General features: G+C 40.6%; 2 protein-coding genes across 5 annotated transcripts in view; one reads left to right on the top strand and one right to left on the bottom strand.

The window, feature by feature from the left end:
- The window catches only part of kat7b (K(lysine) acetyltransferase 7b), an 8,200-nt gene extending 6,229 nt beyond the window's left edge, over window positions 1-1,971 (top strand). For all 3 annotated transcript variants that reach the window (XM_032502156.1, XM_032502155.1, XM_032502157.1), the window contains exons 13-14: window positions 353-459; window positions 905-1,971. In XM_032502156.1, coding sequence (XP_032358047.1) covers window positions 353-459; window positions 905-1,006 — 209 coding nt within the window. In that variant the 3' untranslated portion in view covers window positions 1,007-1,971. The remainder of the gene's footprint in view (window positions 1-352; window positions 460-904) is intronic.
- LOC116671163 (uncharacterized) lies at window positions 1,457-7,333 on the bottom strand. Of its 2 annotated transcripts, XM_032502175.1 has the most exons (7): window positions 7,194-7,333; window positions 2,707-2,857; window positions 2,414-2,510; window positions 2,215-2,244; window positions 2,007-2,060; window positions 1,762-1,833; window positions 1,457-1,643 (listed from the first exon to the last, which is right to left on the bottom strand). In XM_032502175.1, the coding sequence occupies exons 1-7, from the start codon at window positions 7,238-7,240 to the stop codon at window positions 1,609-1,611; spliced, it is 486 nt and encodes a 161-aa protein (XP_032358066.1). In that variant the 5' UTR covers window positions 7,241-7,333; the 3' UTR covers window positions 1,457-1,608. The 2 variants fall into 2 exon arrangements, with proteins under 2 accessions (XP_032358066.1, XP_032358065.1); XM_032502174.1 differs by having other exon boundaries at window positions 1,457-1,833.
- Between the last annotated feature and the right edge of the window lie 9,043 nt (window positions 7,334-16,376).

Below are 16,376 nucleotides of genomic sequence, written 5' to 3'. Positions count from 1 at the left end.
TCTGTTTTATCTAAAAAGATACATTTCTCAGTTTAATCATCTCACTTCAATTTTATTGCTGCAAAATGGGATATAATAAAAGATCAATACTTGAAGCCTGTGTATCGATACAGTATTGCCACTGAAAATATCGCGATACTATGCTATATTGATTTTTTTTCCCCGAACCCCTATTGCCCACTTGCCTTCCTTTTCCCACTGTTCAGATAAAATCCATAATGTGTTCACAACATGCAACGTTTGGCTTGGTTGAGAAAGGTTTATTAACACATGACAAGATTGTTTTAACAGGAAGTACACATACATGCATACACCAGTCATATTCACTGATATAATATTTCTTGATGCACAGAGATCAGTCAGGAAACGGCTGTCAATCCGGTGGACATAGTGAGCACCCTGCAGTCTCTCCAGATGCTGAAGTATTGGAAGGGAAAGCACTTGGTGTTAAAGCGACAGGTAAGACGTCGGCCCTTCGTCCTCTGTAGTGTCTGGGTTCTTTTACTTCCTGTTGAAGTTTATTATCGCTCTAAATAATTGTATTTTGACAGTGCGTAAGAGATCATGTTGACATAATTCCCTTATATAACTGGTAAGTTAAATCTTAAATACCGTAACATTTTCCTCCAGTCAAACAAGTCATTGAAGGATGGACATGAGATTCACTTTTTTCTCATGTTGTTTTGTAAAACTTTGGTAAATACTGGACCTCAAATTTCAAGATGATGATGTAATGATTATCGATTTTTTTTGTTTTTTTAAATTTAATTTTTTTTTATTTATATAGCCCAGTCCTAATGTGTTTTTTTTTTTACCTGTTGAAAGATGACAGTAATGCAGCTTCAATTAGGTGTAATGACTGTATTTGACAGCCCAGTTTGTGACTTGGTTCTCCCTCTCCTAGGACCTGATTGACGAGTGGAGAGCGAAGGAGATCAAGCGAGGCAACAGCAACAAAACCATCGACCCAAGCTCACTAAAATGGACTCCTCCCAAAGGGACATAAGCACTAAGATCCTCAGGCTACTGAATCAACTCGCCTCAGCCTCACCAGCCACACGTAGCCTAGCCCTTCCAACTGTCAATAAACACCAGTGTTGATTCTTTCCTTCAGGATTTTACCCCCTTTTTATTTCTCTCACTGAACTTTTTTTTTTTTACTTTTACATTTTACTTTCATTTAGATTTTAAGCACCACGCTTTCCAAGTCCACTGATTCTTGACTTAAACATTGTCAAACAATTAATAGTAGAGCATCTCTTTGTCCTATTTGTTAAGAAAGTTGCCTACATGTACTAAGCTTTGAATGTTAAATGATTAACGGTCCACTGTGGTGGAAAACAGGATTGTTTTGCTTTGCTTATGCAAAAAAAAAAAAAAATACATGCCTACATCTAGCAGCATTATTTTTTTATTTCATTTAAGAAAAGTGCGTTATGAAGATGGTAGTTGTTAATGTTTGGGCTTAAAACAATAATTGTTAGCATGGATTGAAACCGTATCAAGAGTGTATTTTGAGGAGTATGATGTATGGTAACGTCTTCTTTGGTTGGTGTAAAATTGTATAGCTCATAAAAATGTGTACTTTTTTTTTTTTTTCTAGCTCCATCAATACAGGATTTGGAACCATTCCTCTGATGAACCTGCCAAATGATGGAATAATAAATATAAAAATAAAAAAAGAATGCAGACAACAATGCCACTGTAAGAATGCACATAGAAATAAAACAACCTCAGGTTTTTTTACTGATCCAATCATACCTTGCTTGTGTGGTTTCTCCGAAACATCGAGCGCAGTGGTTGTCGCAGACGGAAATATTCTGGTTAATGATTCTGTAATAAACAGAAAGCATTTTAGCTCGACGTTTTAATGGGACTGTCTTTGCCTTGTACTTTTAATCATGGTTGTCAAATGTGTATTAGCAGTTAAATATTTTTTAATATCAATAAAGCTGCTTTGATATTTTGAAATGAGTGAGATGATGTGTGTTGGTATCGGTGCTTACTGCCACTGGAAATGCTTCTACCCATCAGACCCACAAACGTCTCTCCTTTGTTTCCTACAAATGTGAGATTTGATTATTTAAATAGAAAATTGTATCAGCTGTCTGTCCTAGTCATGTTTTTTCAAAGACATACTTGCACTTAAGAGAGGATTGCTAGTTATTAAGTAGCATAACATTTTGAAGTGTGAAATGACATCAAGCTACTTACGTCTGTCTACTTTAAAAGGCTTCCTTATACCTGTGAGGGATGCAAAGAAACTAACGTTACCAATGGATTTAAAGTCATGTGCCAGTCTTTTCCCATTCATTACCACAGACATATAAAGTATAACGAGTCCTAGAAAAGAATCCATTTTAAAAAAATGTGTTTTTTAATGCAGAGGGTGAGGGATGAGGTGAGACCCCACCTGAGCGTTTCCCCATGAGTCCGTAGAAGCGGAGGGCTTTAGATCTTTTCATCAGACGGTCCATCGGGGGGGTCAGACCTGCCTCCAGTGACTCTTCCTGCCACAAAAATCCATGACACTTTCATATGTTATTATGGTAATATGAATAAGAAAATGAGGATTTGAATATATATGTTTGATTCATGAATATTCCCAACATTGCCATTAAATCACAGAGCATGTAAAATACATTAAGTCCCTGTTGTTTTCTCTCTAAATTCTGATAAGAACATTAATAAATCAAGAATGCTTACCTGCCAGTCTTCAGACAACCCTCTCTCCTCTTCCACACTAGAAGACAGCGCCTGATAGGTTTGCACCACAGCACAAAAAGTCACAACAATGAGCTGGATCTTCCAGTGATCCATTTCTTGGTCCGGCAGGAAATACGATGCTTCCGTATCTCTTTAATCAAAAGAGAGAAAAAAAATCTCAAAAGAAACTGAAAAACTATATTGCGCAGATGTGATCCTGTGTTATTCTGTCTGCCCCAACTGTGACCAGGCTCCATTTATACCTCTACACCCCATGCTGCCAGAACCCTCCCCTCCAAAACATAATTATGCGTTGCGTTTGGAAACTTCCAGATTTGCTATATGCAAAATAGATTAATAAAAAGGTCTCTTTTCACCTCAAGTATCAAGTATTTTGCAGCCGTTTCACATTAAATATCTGATTGATCAAAGCTTATTTTGAATTGAACATATATTTCTCCAGTTGTTCTACCGTTGGAACTAATAAGCCATCTAAAGTTATACAAGCAGTGTTCAGTTCTGAGAAAAACCCCACATGTTCAATACTGTTAAAGCTTTATTATTTACATTTGAGATGGTCACCTTTCATTTCCATTTTTATTAGACATCTGGATTACTATTGGTCTAAAAATATCCTTGTGATGTGCACATGCTTCTTTGATATCAGTGATGAGGAGGAGGAGGAGGAGGAGGAGGAGGAGGAGGAGGAGGGCAGGACGTGCAGACGCGTCAGGTCTTTGCCCGCTGCTTCGCAAATACAACCATCTGCTCTGAAGGGGGGGTGCTTTATTGGTTAGCCTGTTGACTTGGCAGCTTGTTTCTGGGTTTATTAAGCAAGAGGACAACATACATGTGACCTCTGACCTCAGATGAGTATCACTTTAAAAAGACTACAATGCTGAAGGTTGTAAGAAACACTGATGGTCAAAAAGCAAGCAGCTGAAAAAACAAAACAATTGGTCCTTATTTATAAATGGCAGCAAATTGACAGTTGACATTTCAAGTGCAATGGATAAAGTGGGAAATATGTGAACTAATATCATAACCTGCAATAGATGGACATGTGTCAACGTGTGCAACTTTTTGATCACGTGTTTTGTTAGCATGTCATTTGTTTTTCATCTCCTGATTATATTGTTATTGAACCTTTTCATGATCTTTACTAACTCAGGGGTGCACGATTCAGAAAATGTCACGATTCAATTCATTATCGATTTTCGATTCAAAAACTATTCACGGTGTGTAAATGTCGTTACTTTTTCCGTGTGATGGTATACATGCCATTACAAAACCAAAGAGAGAAACCAGTGGATTTTTGGAATTCTATGAATCGATTTTGAATCTGTAGAGCTTGAATCTCGATACGAATTTCAATCGGGTTTTTTTTTGCACTCCCCTACTAATTCAGCCATTTAAAGGTCCTATTGTTATGAAAGGTGAGTTCTTTTTTTCAACACTCTGGCCCTAGACATTTCTGGAGAGGCAATTACTTGACAATCTGTGTGTGCTGTAAGGACACCCACTTGAAACGAAGATGACACACATCAAATGCTTTGATCCATGCGCAGGTGCTTCTTGTAGCAAGAAAAGCCCAGGACAATTAGGCCTGAAAGGCAATTACACCTGAACAGCCCCTTGTTTGCACACAGTCTACTCTAACCCACAGCTAACGTGAATGGTGAATCAAAAGAAATCAGAGGCACAACATTTGCATATGAAATGGTTTAGTCACAAAGAGCCCCCGTTATGACAGCACACCGTATTTCCATGAAACGCAACAGGGCAGCGGTTGTGTACGCCACTTCAGGGTTTGCACCGCTCACTGCTGCTAACTCGGTGTCGTGTGTTGAGTCTGGTGTTAACCTCTGATACGTTTCACCTTCAAATGCATCACTTTTCAAGGGTTTTTAGTTTGTTTATAAATCTCATAGAGCATTTCAAGTAATGCACAACAAGTATAATCCTGGGCATGGCTCCTCTTTAGAGAACTTTGGCTCAGATGAGACAAAAAAACATGTCACCTTGATTGCTGTGGATCACCTTCTTAGAGTTGCGTCACGGCCGGCTTGGTTTCTGTGACTGAAGGGACAAAGATCAAGTACAATTTCTTTTCCCACATCTTTGGAGCATGCATGTTGGAAGAGATCAACTGTGCTTCATTTTCACTTGGAGAGACTTGTCCACAGAGACGACATCATGAGTCACTGTAACGTATTGCTATTGTTTTTTTATTGAGGAACTCTTATATCCCCTGCTGCCATACAATTGTTAATTAAAACAATAACAGGCAATCTTCTGTCTGGGCACGGTTTTGAAATGTTGACTTAGACAACGTTAACATCATCAAGTCCGGTTTTAAAGGTGCACTGCACAGATTTTAGACACAAAGTTCAGTTTACTCATTGTGAGGAGGACTGCTAAAATTGTTTTTAATTATTTCATGGGGACTTTTATGCCTTTATTGGATACCTGATAGTAGAGAGATAACAGGAAATGAGTGGAGATTTGGGGACTGACACACAGCAACGGTCCCCAGGCGGACACAAACCAGGGATGTCGTGATTTATGGTTGACGACTTACTGTAACCCCTGGGCCACCAGGCCTCCCCAAAAATAGACTGCAACACAAACTTAGGGTGTGGAGTTTAAAAGGATCGGGTATTTAGGAGATAGAGATGTGCTAAAGTAATATTCTCTCAAGTTGAAGTGTAGGAAGCGTGATGCTGGAACACCACCCATACAAGTCCGGATATCTTGGCCTCTCCTGCTTGATCATTTTTAAAAGTCTGTCTCTTGTGAGTCCTCTATCTTTATGTTTGATAAAGTGCTATAGGCTACTCAATGGCCGGAGTATCCCTTTGATGCAGGTTTCAAATGGTGAATTCCAGATTTCCGGAGAAATCCTCTGATTTATCTTATCTGTCAATCAAAAGAGTCCAAACACCTTTCATGGACTTAGAGACTTTTAAGTTTAGAGGCTTGACGCTCTAATTCAGCGGTGACTATTGTCTCTGTTATTGCCACTAAAACGCCTGGGGTCAAAGTAAGAAATGACAGTTACTCACATTACTTTGACAATGTTATTTTGAGTATTTTTTAATAATCGGTAATTATTTATATACAGAGTAAAAACAATAGTCATATGAAAAAGGATCAACTGTGTGAGAATGGAACAAAAGAATGAAGATTGAGCAGCAGGTGCTCTGCAGAGCCATAGCTGCGGATGTGTCTGCAGCCGCAAGGGGGCAGCGCTGCAGACACTCGGCTAACGCTCCGGAAGAGATACCAACAAGGCTCAGAGTGTAGGCTGATAATAGGCTCGTTCGAGATGAGCCAGGTCTGCGCAGAATCGATCACCGGCGATCGGCGCCCGTTGCATGCCGGTTAGATTTGGTCCGACTTGATCCCGCATGCTCTGACGTCATGCACACGTGGGCAACGGAAATCTCACGAGAGCAAGGCGGCCGCAGTTCTGAGACGCAGGCGGCGCGTGCTTTTCACCGACTGCAAGAGCCGCGGACCCAGAGCATGCTGGGAAACGCCGGCTTCTCAGCTGATTTAACACCTGATTGGTTTACAACATGTGACGTTTTATATAAACTTTTTATTGTTTTTGAATCGGAGCGATTTTAATTGCTATTTGTCTGATTTAAAGACTTATTCTGTCCAGAACACATGTTGTGTGACTGATAGTTCATTTTAGAAGTCAGAGAGACTAAATCCGTTCAGATCACGGATCATCTCCAGTCTGTTGTTCATTAAAATCAGCAACAGGTCGCATGTAGAGCACTTTGCCAGCTACTCTGTCATAACTAAAACAACTGGAGACTGTGTACCAGCTGGTATGAGGGTCTGATTATATTTTATTAAATCGGAATCGCACCACAGTGTTTTCATCACTTCCTGTCCAGCCTGAAGGCGGCTGGAATCGGCTTTACCGCAGCTTTTTGTCACCGCCCCCCGCTGCTACCGCCTGCTCTCGTCCACTTTACAGGCGAGGCGCAGTTCATCTCGAACGAGCCTACTAATATAGACTGATAATAATATCTAATATACAGTCTGTGCCTACGGTACATTCATGGCGTATGATAAACCCATGGTTCACTGGCAGCCTCTACTGGAGAGCGGCGCGGAGTGATCTACAGTGTGTGATTAGCCTAAAATACAGTCTATGGGTCTCCCCCGGGTCGGGGTTAGAACTTAGTGAACAGTGTCAATGAACAACAATGCTGTCAAATCCAGAAGTACGTCCATGGTAAATGGTTAGCATTACTGCATCTCGGTATAGTTTACCTACATACACGAATAATTGATTTAATGCAACACCCAGCTAGCACGCTAAGTGACCCAAAACAACCACACGTTGCATCGCCAACAGGTGCATTCTGGTTTAGCTAAATGCTAATGCTAAAATGTTCACGGTGGACCCAATACATCCATGGAAGGACCCTCCAGGGTTGACTTCTGATTCATGGAGGAACTTTGACCTTCGGTGAGGTCTGAGGCCTTCCTGCTGTGTGACTGCAGAGCTCATTCAGCTCCAAATGTTTGAAAAAGAAGCACAGGTAGGACAGGCTGAATGGACTGGGTATATATGGGACGGATGTTATAGTAGCCTATGCCTTGAGAAGAACGAGCGGGAAGGACGCCACTTCACTTTGACGACGTTCAGACAGGTGAGTACAACAAACTCTGACCAACCGTGTGTGCGTGCGTGCGCGTGCGCGCGTGTGTGTGCGTGTGTGTGTGTGCGCGCGTGTGTGCGTGTGCGTGTGGTATAAAAACTAAGCATTCGAGTGCTAGGGGGACGTTAGAGGAACGTTCTCTAAAGGTTGCAACGTAGGGAACGTTAGGGGAACGTTCTGGGAACCCAAAACTAACGTTTCCAAAACGTTAAACCAACTTTCTTATGCAACCAAAACCTAACCAAACCTAACCTTCAGGGAACGTTCCCGCAACCAAAAACGAACGTTACCAGAACGTTTTGGGAACCAAAAATTGTTAACTGGGACTCTAATTCGATGTGTTTATGGGCTGTAGGTGCTGTGGAGTTTATATTGTTATGTCCATGTTGTTTGTCTTGGCGATGTTTTGTTCTTCTGTTGATTCTATAAGTATAAGCCAATTCATGTGGCTTAGTATTGCTTGTATCCACCGTGGTGTCCACAGCTGTTTTCTTCTGATGATATTTTCTGGTTAATTATACAGAGGAAGACAATTTGTGTTTTATTTAGAATTGCTAATCAGTTGTATGCACAGGCTGCAAACTTGCATCTATTTAAATTGAATTGTTGCTGATGTTGTTCCACTTGTGTATACTTTGACATTTAATGCATTTTATTTTGTAGCCTAAATATGTTTTTTCATTTAACAGTAGTGTCATATATCCCTTTTTTTACTCAGAGCACATTTTAACAGACTTACATTATACACAAGTCATTTTATTTTTACTTGAGTAAAATTCCTTTCAAGTAGCAATACTTTTACTTGAGTACAATATTCATCTACTCTTTTCCACCTGCTGAAATGCAAATACAATGATCATCACCAGACATGGTAATTGTACATGACAGATACAATAGGCCTACACAGTATCTGCGCATCATTTCTTTTCTGTCTAAAGTAATAAAAAAACATCAATTTTCTCCTCATGTCAGTCCTGCCAACATATGGCCAACATATGGCATATGCCACCATATTGTCAATTCATAAGAATCCCTCCTTTTCTTATAGAACTGTTACAAATATTTTTTATGTAATCCTCACCTAAGAGAAGAAACAGGTAAATACATATAAATGACACAAGATGGCAATCAAGGATGACTCATTGTTAGAGTTGAGGATCATAATATAACATTATCATAATAATGTTATCAGATGAGTCTAGCCACACAGATGCTGCATGGCGGTGAGTTAAGACAAGCGGCTTGATATCATCAGCTTTCAGTCTGACAGAACGGCTTCACGGCTGGCTGTTAAACGTGCTATATCTACATCTATGTACCTTACTGGCGGTGCAGTGGATATGACACATGCCTTTGGTGTGGGAGATCTGGGTTTGATTCCCACTGCCAATACATTAGCCAATAACCCCTAGTTTCTCCAGAGCAATTGTGTGTCGCTGTGGATATACAGTATGACATGTAAATGTAATGAATGATATAATAATGTAATGATTAAGTGGTCTCTACTGGAGCTGGTCAGTCACGTATAGAAAGGTGACAATGGGTAGCCACTGTTCTGTGTAAATATACTGTAAATACAGTGTACTATTCATTCTCTTTATTTTTTGTTTGTTTATCTGTGTCTTGTATTTTCCTCCATGTCCTTTTACTGCTGCAACTGTGTCAATTTGATGGATTTTGAATCTTGAATGAAGGAGTTTAACTCACACGTTTTAAGGCGCATAAAAATACTCAACTGATGTTATTCCTTTTTATAGATACAATTATAAATGGCCGTAAGATACTTTGTTCAATCAGAAAATGTCCTTTGTAAAAGTCCTGAATTACCCATGCATTCATTCATTCTTTCCCCAATGAGTTTCAGTTTTTTTGGTATCAGGTATGATTGTAGGTTTACCTGCTCTAGCCTTGTAGAAGGTTTGTGATAAGATACATCTCATCCTGCAGGTGGCAGTGTTGTCTAACAGATAAAATCAAAGCACCAAAACCTGCAGTGCCACCAAAATGTTGCCCCTTGGTTTCACTGGATACATCTTAAGGGGACTTTAAAGTCTTCATGATGAATTTGTTGTCTTTTTACTTGGCTGACATAAAAAAAGGGAGAGAATGTGCCTTGGTCAGGGGCAATGTGACACATATTATGATGTCGCTTTGATTTTTTTTATGGTTCATCAGTTTCAAATTTGAAACATTCAAGTGTCAGCATTTAGTGTTTTAACCACCACAAAGAAATCTGGATATTTGTTGTTGCACACAGTGGACTGGTGGCATTCTTACTGTGTTTAATGAATACTCGATTAAAAACCCTTGTTTGCTGTAAAAAGCTAGTTTTGCATAAATCAAGAATAAGTTGGCACTTTGTGTGATGACATCTGCTTAGACCAGATGAAAATAACCATAAAACACTTTCAGTGTTTGAAAAAACATTCAAAATTGGCATCCCAGCACTATCACGAAGAAGTGATTCTACTTTGCTAATTATTCTAGATCCACAGCACAATTTCTGAACAATCACAGGTAAATCTATAAACCACAGAAAAAATATACATTTGTTTTGAGATGTATCTCAACAATGTATTATCATGTTTTCATGTTGAAGGGTAAAACACTGGAATAGATCAGACATTGTATGACAAAGACTCCATCCTTTCAATGGTAGGCGGTACAACCGAGTATACATGCAACTGTAAATTATAATAGGAGTTTTCACTGTTGCCTGAATGCATCCTAACTCTCTTGTTCCTCAAGTTGTTTTTCCCGTTTGGTGCCCTGTTGCACTTTAGTGTGGTTTCTCCAGAGAAGCATACATTTTGGCTTTTCAAGGCTCTTTAAAAATGAAATATTACTGTCTGCCTTTGCATGCTCAGACTGGGGACTTCAGGCTGGTACTGTGGGGATTCTGTCTTTATGTGTCTAACAGTGTGAGACAGGCTGGTTTCATGGGATTGGCGCACCAGTCATGAACCAAAAGCAGGATGGAAGTGTATTTTGCGTGTTTATGTGTTTGCATCTGGGAACCAAAACACCACACTAACGCTATATCAGAAATGCTTGGACATGCTCAATGGCACACAGGCTCCAGTGCAAACACGCTGTAAAGAGAGGATGCATCATTATTGGATAATAATAATGAAGGCATCCCCCCTTGCCTCTTACTGTCCTGGCAAATTTATAATAAGAATTTCATTGCTTGTCATAGTTTCATCATGGCATTTTTCTAGTTTGATATTTGCATATTGGTAGTTGCATTACAGGTTATGTTAGTTTCTCACACTAGTGTCAGTTGCTACTAGGCAGTCATTAAGCAATTACTTGAGAAATAATTACTTACTATAGAAACTTACTTCAAAGCTGAACTTTAGACCTACCTCTGCAAAAGAGGATTTGTTTCTGTTGGGTTTATCTGTTGGTATGTTGGTTGGTTGGTTGGTTGGTTTGTCAGTCAGCCAGATTATTTTAAAACTACTGACCCAGTTGTCATTGAAACTGGATAGGTGTAGCATGGGCCAAGGAAGAATCAATTACACTTTTGGATTTGATCCAAATTAGGGGCAGACACCAAAATTATCTCTTTCTTTTGTTAACATTGCGAGATAGGCCATAGGGGACTGCATTGGGATCCCGCGGGACAACGCAAATCTTGTGGTTTAGTGCAGATTTGAGTCACGCATGCGTCACTTTGAGACGAGGGAAGATGTGAGTTGTGCATGCGTCACTTTGCGACAAGTAGCGTACAAGATGCTAACAAGAGACATCTGTAAGGTCAATACAGTAAAAATGGTTCAAAAGTTCGTTCACTGCTGGCTACAAGCTAGCAATCAAACACAGCAAAGGTTGTTAGTTGAACGGCGTTTTGAGCTAACGTTAGCAATCAAACAATCATAGCTAGCTAAAACGTTTTTGAAATGATTCTTATCTTCTGTTATTGTTTGTAATGAGAGAAGTTTATTATTTCACAAATTTCAATATGACACGTTATGCCGTAAACCATTTAAATCGGAGCACGCGTGATTCAAATCTGCACTCAACTCACATCGGGGAGTGACAACGGTTTCAAAAACCATAACAATAAAGCAACCTGAACCGGAACTCTGTTTAAAAAATAACAAAAAATAAATAAAAAAACGGAAATAACAAGGAAAATGAGAATCCAGCGCGAATTATCAACCAAATGTATACTGATAAAGTTAGATTCAGAGAGAGAGAGACCTTTTCTGAATCTGCATCTCTTGTAATTCGGCAAACACAGAATCCACCAAAGAGCACATGTTCATGTATTATTTTATTCTATCCAGGCATTCACCCCTCTTCTCTCCACACACAATCACGTTTCTTATTATCGTGAAATGGACAGAAAGGAAAAGCAGTTCGGGCAACATTCTCTTTACAAACACAACTTCGGCAAAACACACAAGTGCTTTCCACAGTCACCGTGGTGTCTTCTTGATTTTTAGCAGCTTTTCCCAATATCCACTTGATGTGCTTGGCCGTGCTTGATGGCACACTGAGCGGGCTCCAGTGAAGCCCACTGTAAAAAGCGGTTGTTAGATAATAAATACATCCCCCCCCACCCCACCCCCGCTCGCTTGCACACTCAGAAGTCAGCAGGTTGTTTGGATGTCTTATCGCAGTGGTCATGCTTTTTTGGAGGTGATGTCAGGTGACAGAGGTTCACTGGAGCTTCCTCAAACACAAATATTTTCCCTAAGAGGCCTGTGTTAAAAGCAGCTGGTTCTCGGCTTTGAAGTTATTCCATATCTCTGGGAGGTGTTTCAGTGTTACCTGTGAGGAGATGCTCAGTAAAACACCATAATGTCCTCCGTGTTGGTGGACATTGCTCTGGCAAATTCTCAATAAGAATTTTTTTTATTGCTTGTCATGGTGTCATCATGGCCTTTTTCTAGTTTGATATTTGCATATTGGTATATATTTTTAGAAACTTATGTCAAAGTATTGCGTTAGGAGACCTTTAGTTACCTTATTCATGTTTGACCAAATGTAGTTTGATTCACCCCCTTTTTTGAATCTGTCCAAGCATCTCCTGTAATTCACATAATCCACCAAAGAGCATGTTAAACCCTCCGCTTGTCCTCGGGGCAAATTTGACCCATTTTCAATAGAATAACAAGGATGGTTCCGTACAACGCTCTTCACAAGTAAAATGATCAGTTCACTACCTACATTTAATCTGGGCATTTCATTCAATTTGACAACATTTGAAGAAAATAATTGATAAAATGTGGAATAAAGTGACAAAATTGTTGGACTTCAGAAAAATCGATTAGAAAGTGACAAAAAATGTGGGGGAACAAATCTACAAAAATGTTAGGAAAAGTGACAAATGTCAAAAGAACATCAAAATGTAAAAAAAAAATTTTTTCAATTTTTTTGATCGACAGGAAGACAACACAAGGGTTAAGTATTATTTTTACCCTTCTTTTGTCTCAAATCGTAGGCCTTTCTCCTTGATCCACTAGCTGCCTGCGTCCTGAAGACACTGGGGAAAAAGCAAACCACGTTCCCGCCAATCCCCGAAAAGATGGTTGGGGAAGGGGGTGGAGGTTAGTGCAACACTTGTCGGTGATTGGTTGGAACGTGGTTTGTTGTATTTTGGTGCACAGCCTGTGTCCCTATAGTGTTTGACATTTACGACCCCTGTGTTGTTTCTCGAGACCAGGCTTTTTCACAGTGTATTCAGGGGCCAGGCAGCTAGCGGATCAAGGAGAGATGCCTACAATTTGAGACAAAAATTAAATCGCGCTGAAACCATTAAGGAAGAAGTACGGAAAGAGAAACACAAAACATTTAGCCTGTATTCCAATGAGATTTCATTATTAATGGCGGTAACATTTTTGCTTAAAGGAATAGTGTGGCATTTTGGGAAAACTCTTTTTGCTCTCAGGCGAAGAGTTAAATGTAGAACTGTTTCCAGTCTTTGTGCTAAGCTAAATTTCCCGGCTGTGGGTTGTAGCTTCATATTTTGCGCACAAACATGAGTGATATCAATCTTCTCATCTAAATCTGGGCAACAAAGCAAATATATAAGTATCTTCCAAGATGTCCAACAGTTTTAGTCCTTCATCATCAATATGTTGAATCCCTCATTCGCAGTAGGACCGTTTGTTGTGTTTTCTGAGCCTCATTACAGTGCTCATCTGTTGTTTCTTAGGTCAGAGCCCACAGGTCCCCGGAGGCCCATTATTGACCCTGTCAGTGATGTTCTTGTTTGCTGGGCTCTTGTGGCTTCTTCGACACTCAGCTTATGGCCAGGCCTCGTTTGGTCAGATGTGCTTACTTTGTCGGGGAGCCATCCGCCAATTCATTCCCAAAGCCTCAGAGGTTCAAAAGCCAAGTGCATAATTGCTCCTTAAATCAATCTCCAAATTCCGTGGTATCCGAGCTGCAAACAGTTGGCCTGGAATTGTTTATTCACGAGGAATGGCTGTCCATGGTATATACAGTCCCAAAAAAAACTACTTTATGTTAGAGAAAATATAATTTGAATGAGAGAAGATATGTGCAAAGATGGGCTTGTGGTTTACATACAATTTACATTAAGCTTGGTCCAATTCACCCCTTTTTTTTTCTTTTTTCTACCTTTTAGGGTATCATTGTGTTTTTGTGGTTCTGATGGTTGGACTGGCCACACAGCTAGAACTGGGTCCCAGCTCTGCATCTGAAACTCTTCACCCCCATAGGTTGAGAATTTCTCCCTCAATCCCTCTCCATAAACTACAGTCAGCTGCTGTGTGTGTGTGTGTGTGTGTGTGTGTGTGTGTGTGTGTGTGTGTGTGTGTGTGTGTGTGTGTGTGTGTGTGTGTGTGTGTGTGTGTGTGTGTGTGTGTGTGTGTGTGTGTGTGTGTGTGTGTGTGTGTGTGTGTGTGTGTGTGTGTGTGTGTGTGTGTGTGTGTGCGCGCGCGCGTGTGTGACATTAGAGACAGACAGTGCGGTTGCAGCAGTTTCGCTTAAAGAAATAGAAGGGACTCATCTCCACCTTAATAACAGCTCCTCTCCACACACACACACACACACACTTTGATGCCAGGGGCTTTACGAGTCCTGTTTAATGCACACCTTCCTGCTCGCTGCTTCTCCCTGTTTCTCTCTTTTGAGTTTTCTGTCTATTTCATTCTCCCTCCCTCCCTCCCTCCTTGTGTCTCTCTCTCTCTGTCTCTTCACTCCTCCTCCTTCTCCTCTCCCTGCTGTATTTGCAGGCAGCTTTAGTGCCAGACACCCTGAGGCAGCGGTAGCGCCAGCGAGTCTTCCCACCTCTGTTTTTGTGGTGGGAGATGACATGTTGAAGCTTTGAAGGGCTGGAGAAGGGAGGGAGAGGGGGAGGGAACGGGAAGGGAGGGAGGGAAAGAGGGAGCACATCACTCGGCGCAGAGGAAAAGCAAGGGACCCAAAGAGAATGTCATGTGGCCTGCAGTCCGCCCAGATATTCTCTTTCTCTCTTTCTTTCTCGGGCTGTCTATGTGGGCAGGCAGGAATGGCGACAGGAAGCAACCCACCCCCCAATCCTCCTCCTCCTTCCTCCCTTCATCCTCTCCTACCCTCCTGCAGCTCTTCACTCACTCAGTCGCTCACTCCTCATGTCTTCCCCGCTCCACCACCTCCTTTTTCCTCTTCCCCATCCCACCTTCCAGCCCTCCGCTCATTATTCTTCTCTCCCCTCTCTGGGCCCAGTTTTTGTTGTCTGCCGCCCTCACCCACAGGCGTGCCCGTGCAGCATAACTCTCTCGGTGTTGAAGTGTGCTGAGGTGTGTTAAGGTGTAAACTGTGAGTGAGTAACAGACAAAACATGTTTGATTTCAGATCCTCAGGCATACCTCATCTCATCTGAGAAAGGAAAGCAGCAGTACTTTTCCAAATAATGTAGTTCTATATAAACACTGTGTATACATATACTTCATATACAACAATTTGTGTGTTTTTTTTTTATCATCGTGAAATCAACAAGCGCAATAACTATAGCGAAACGCTGTGAAGTATCCCGAAACAAAACTCCTGAGATTCTTTGTTAGTTGAAAGAAAATACTGTACTTTAACATGTAACTGTCATTGTTTTAGTGCTGCCTTTTACATTCAATTCAATGTTAAATTTATTCAATAAAACAATGTTGAAAATGATTTCCCTTCATTTGTTTTAAATTCAACAAGCAATTCCTTGTTTTTTAGCAGAATATTGAAAGCAGCCGCTGAGTAAACTTTAATATCTACTTAATGGAAGTCATATCGTCATTGTGATATTCAACAACGTTATGGCATATTTGCCTCATTGCGTGCAGCCCTCCTTCATAATATGTTGTATACCATTTTTAATGCAGGCCTGTGCAACTACAATAACTTGTAAATGGCTTTTACAAACACTTGAGATAAAATATATGATAAAATGGCTGGTCTCGCGGGTATTAAACTGTTTATATTTCCTCCGGAGGAATGCTGGGTTTGTGTACTAATTTGTGTATCAGAGCAGAGGTATTAGCACTGAAGGAGACAGGATGGGGCCCACACAGGAGTTGATCAAACACCCTGTACGATATGCTCTGTTGAATGTATGGGACCTAGTCTCCCCTCTGTTTGGCTCACAGAAAAAATACTGTGATTCCTCCCAGACCAGCAAGTAAAATGATGAAAGAAAAATAGAAGTCTCCACCGGGGATATAAAAAAGGTTTCCACTGTCTTTGATATTGGCCTCTGATGGTACTTCAACCGTACCTGCTTTATTTTATGTGGCTGCCTTCTCACCTGTGTACTTTCAAAGCAAGCGCACATAAGTCACAGATTGTAAAGCACCCTCTAAAAACAGGGACTTTTTAGGGGGGCATTTTTCAAAGTAGAGACAGAAGATATATTGTGCTCTACCCAAAGACCATTTTTATGTTATCCTGAATGAGTGTGTGGGTAGGTTCAATCTTATTCGGCTACTTTCAGATCAACAAAGACAACACAAGATCAGTCGCAGGCAAATTGCCTGAAAATGA

This window comes from Etheostoma spectabile, chromosome 21 (assembly GCF_008692095.1).
Source record: "Etheostoma spectabile isolate EspeVRDwgs_2016 chromosome 21, UIUC_Espe_1.0, whole genome shotgun sequence".
NCBI lineage: Eukaryota > Metazoa > Chordata > Actinopteri > Perciformes > Percidae > Etheostoma > Etheostoma spectabile.
The sequence above is the reverse complement of the archived record's forward strand: the minus strand, read 5'-3'. Positions and strand labels throughout refer to the sequence as shown.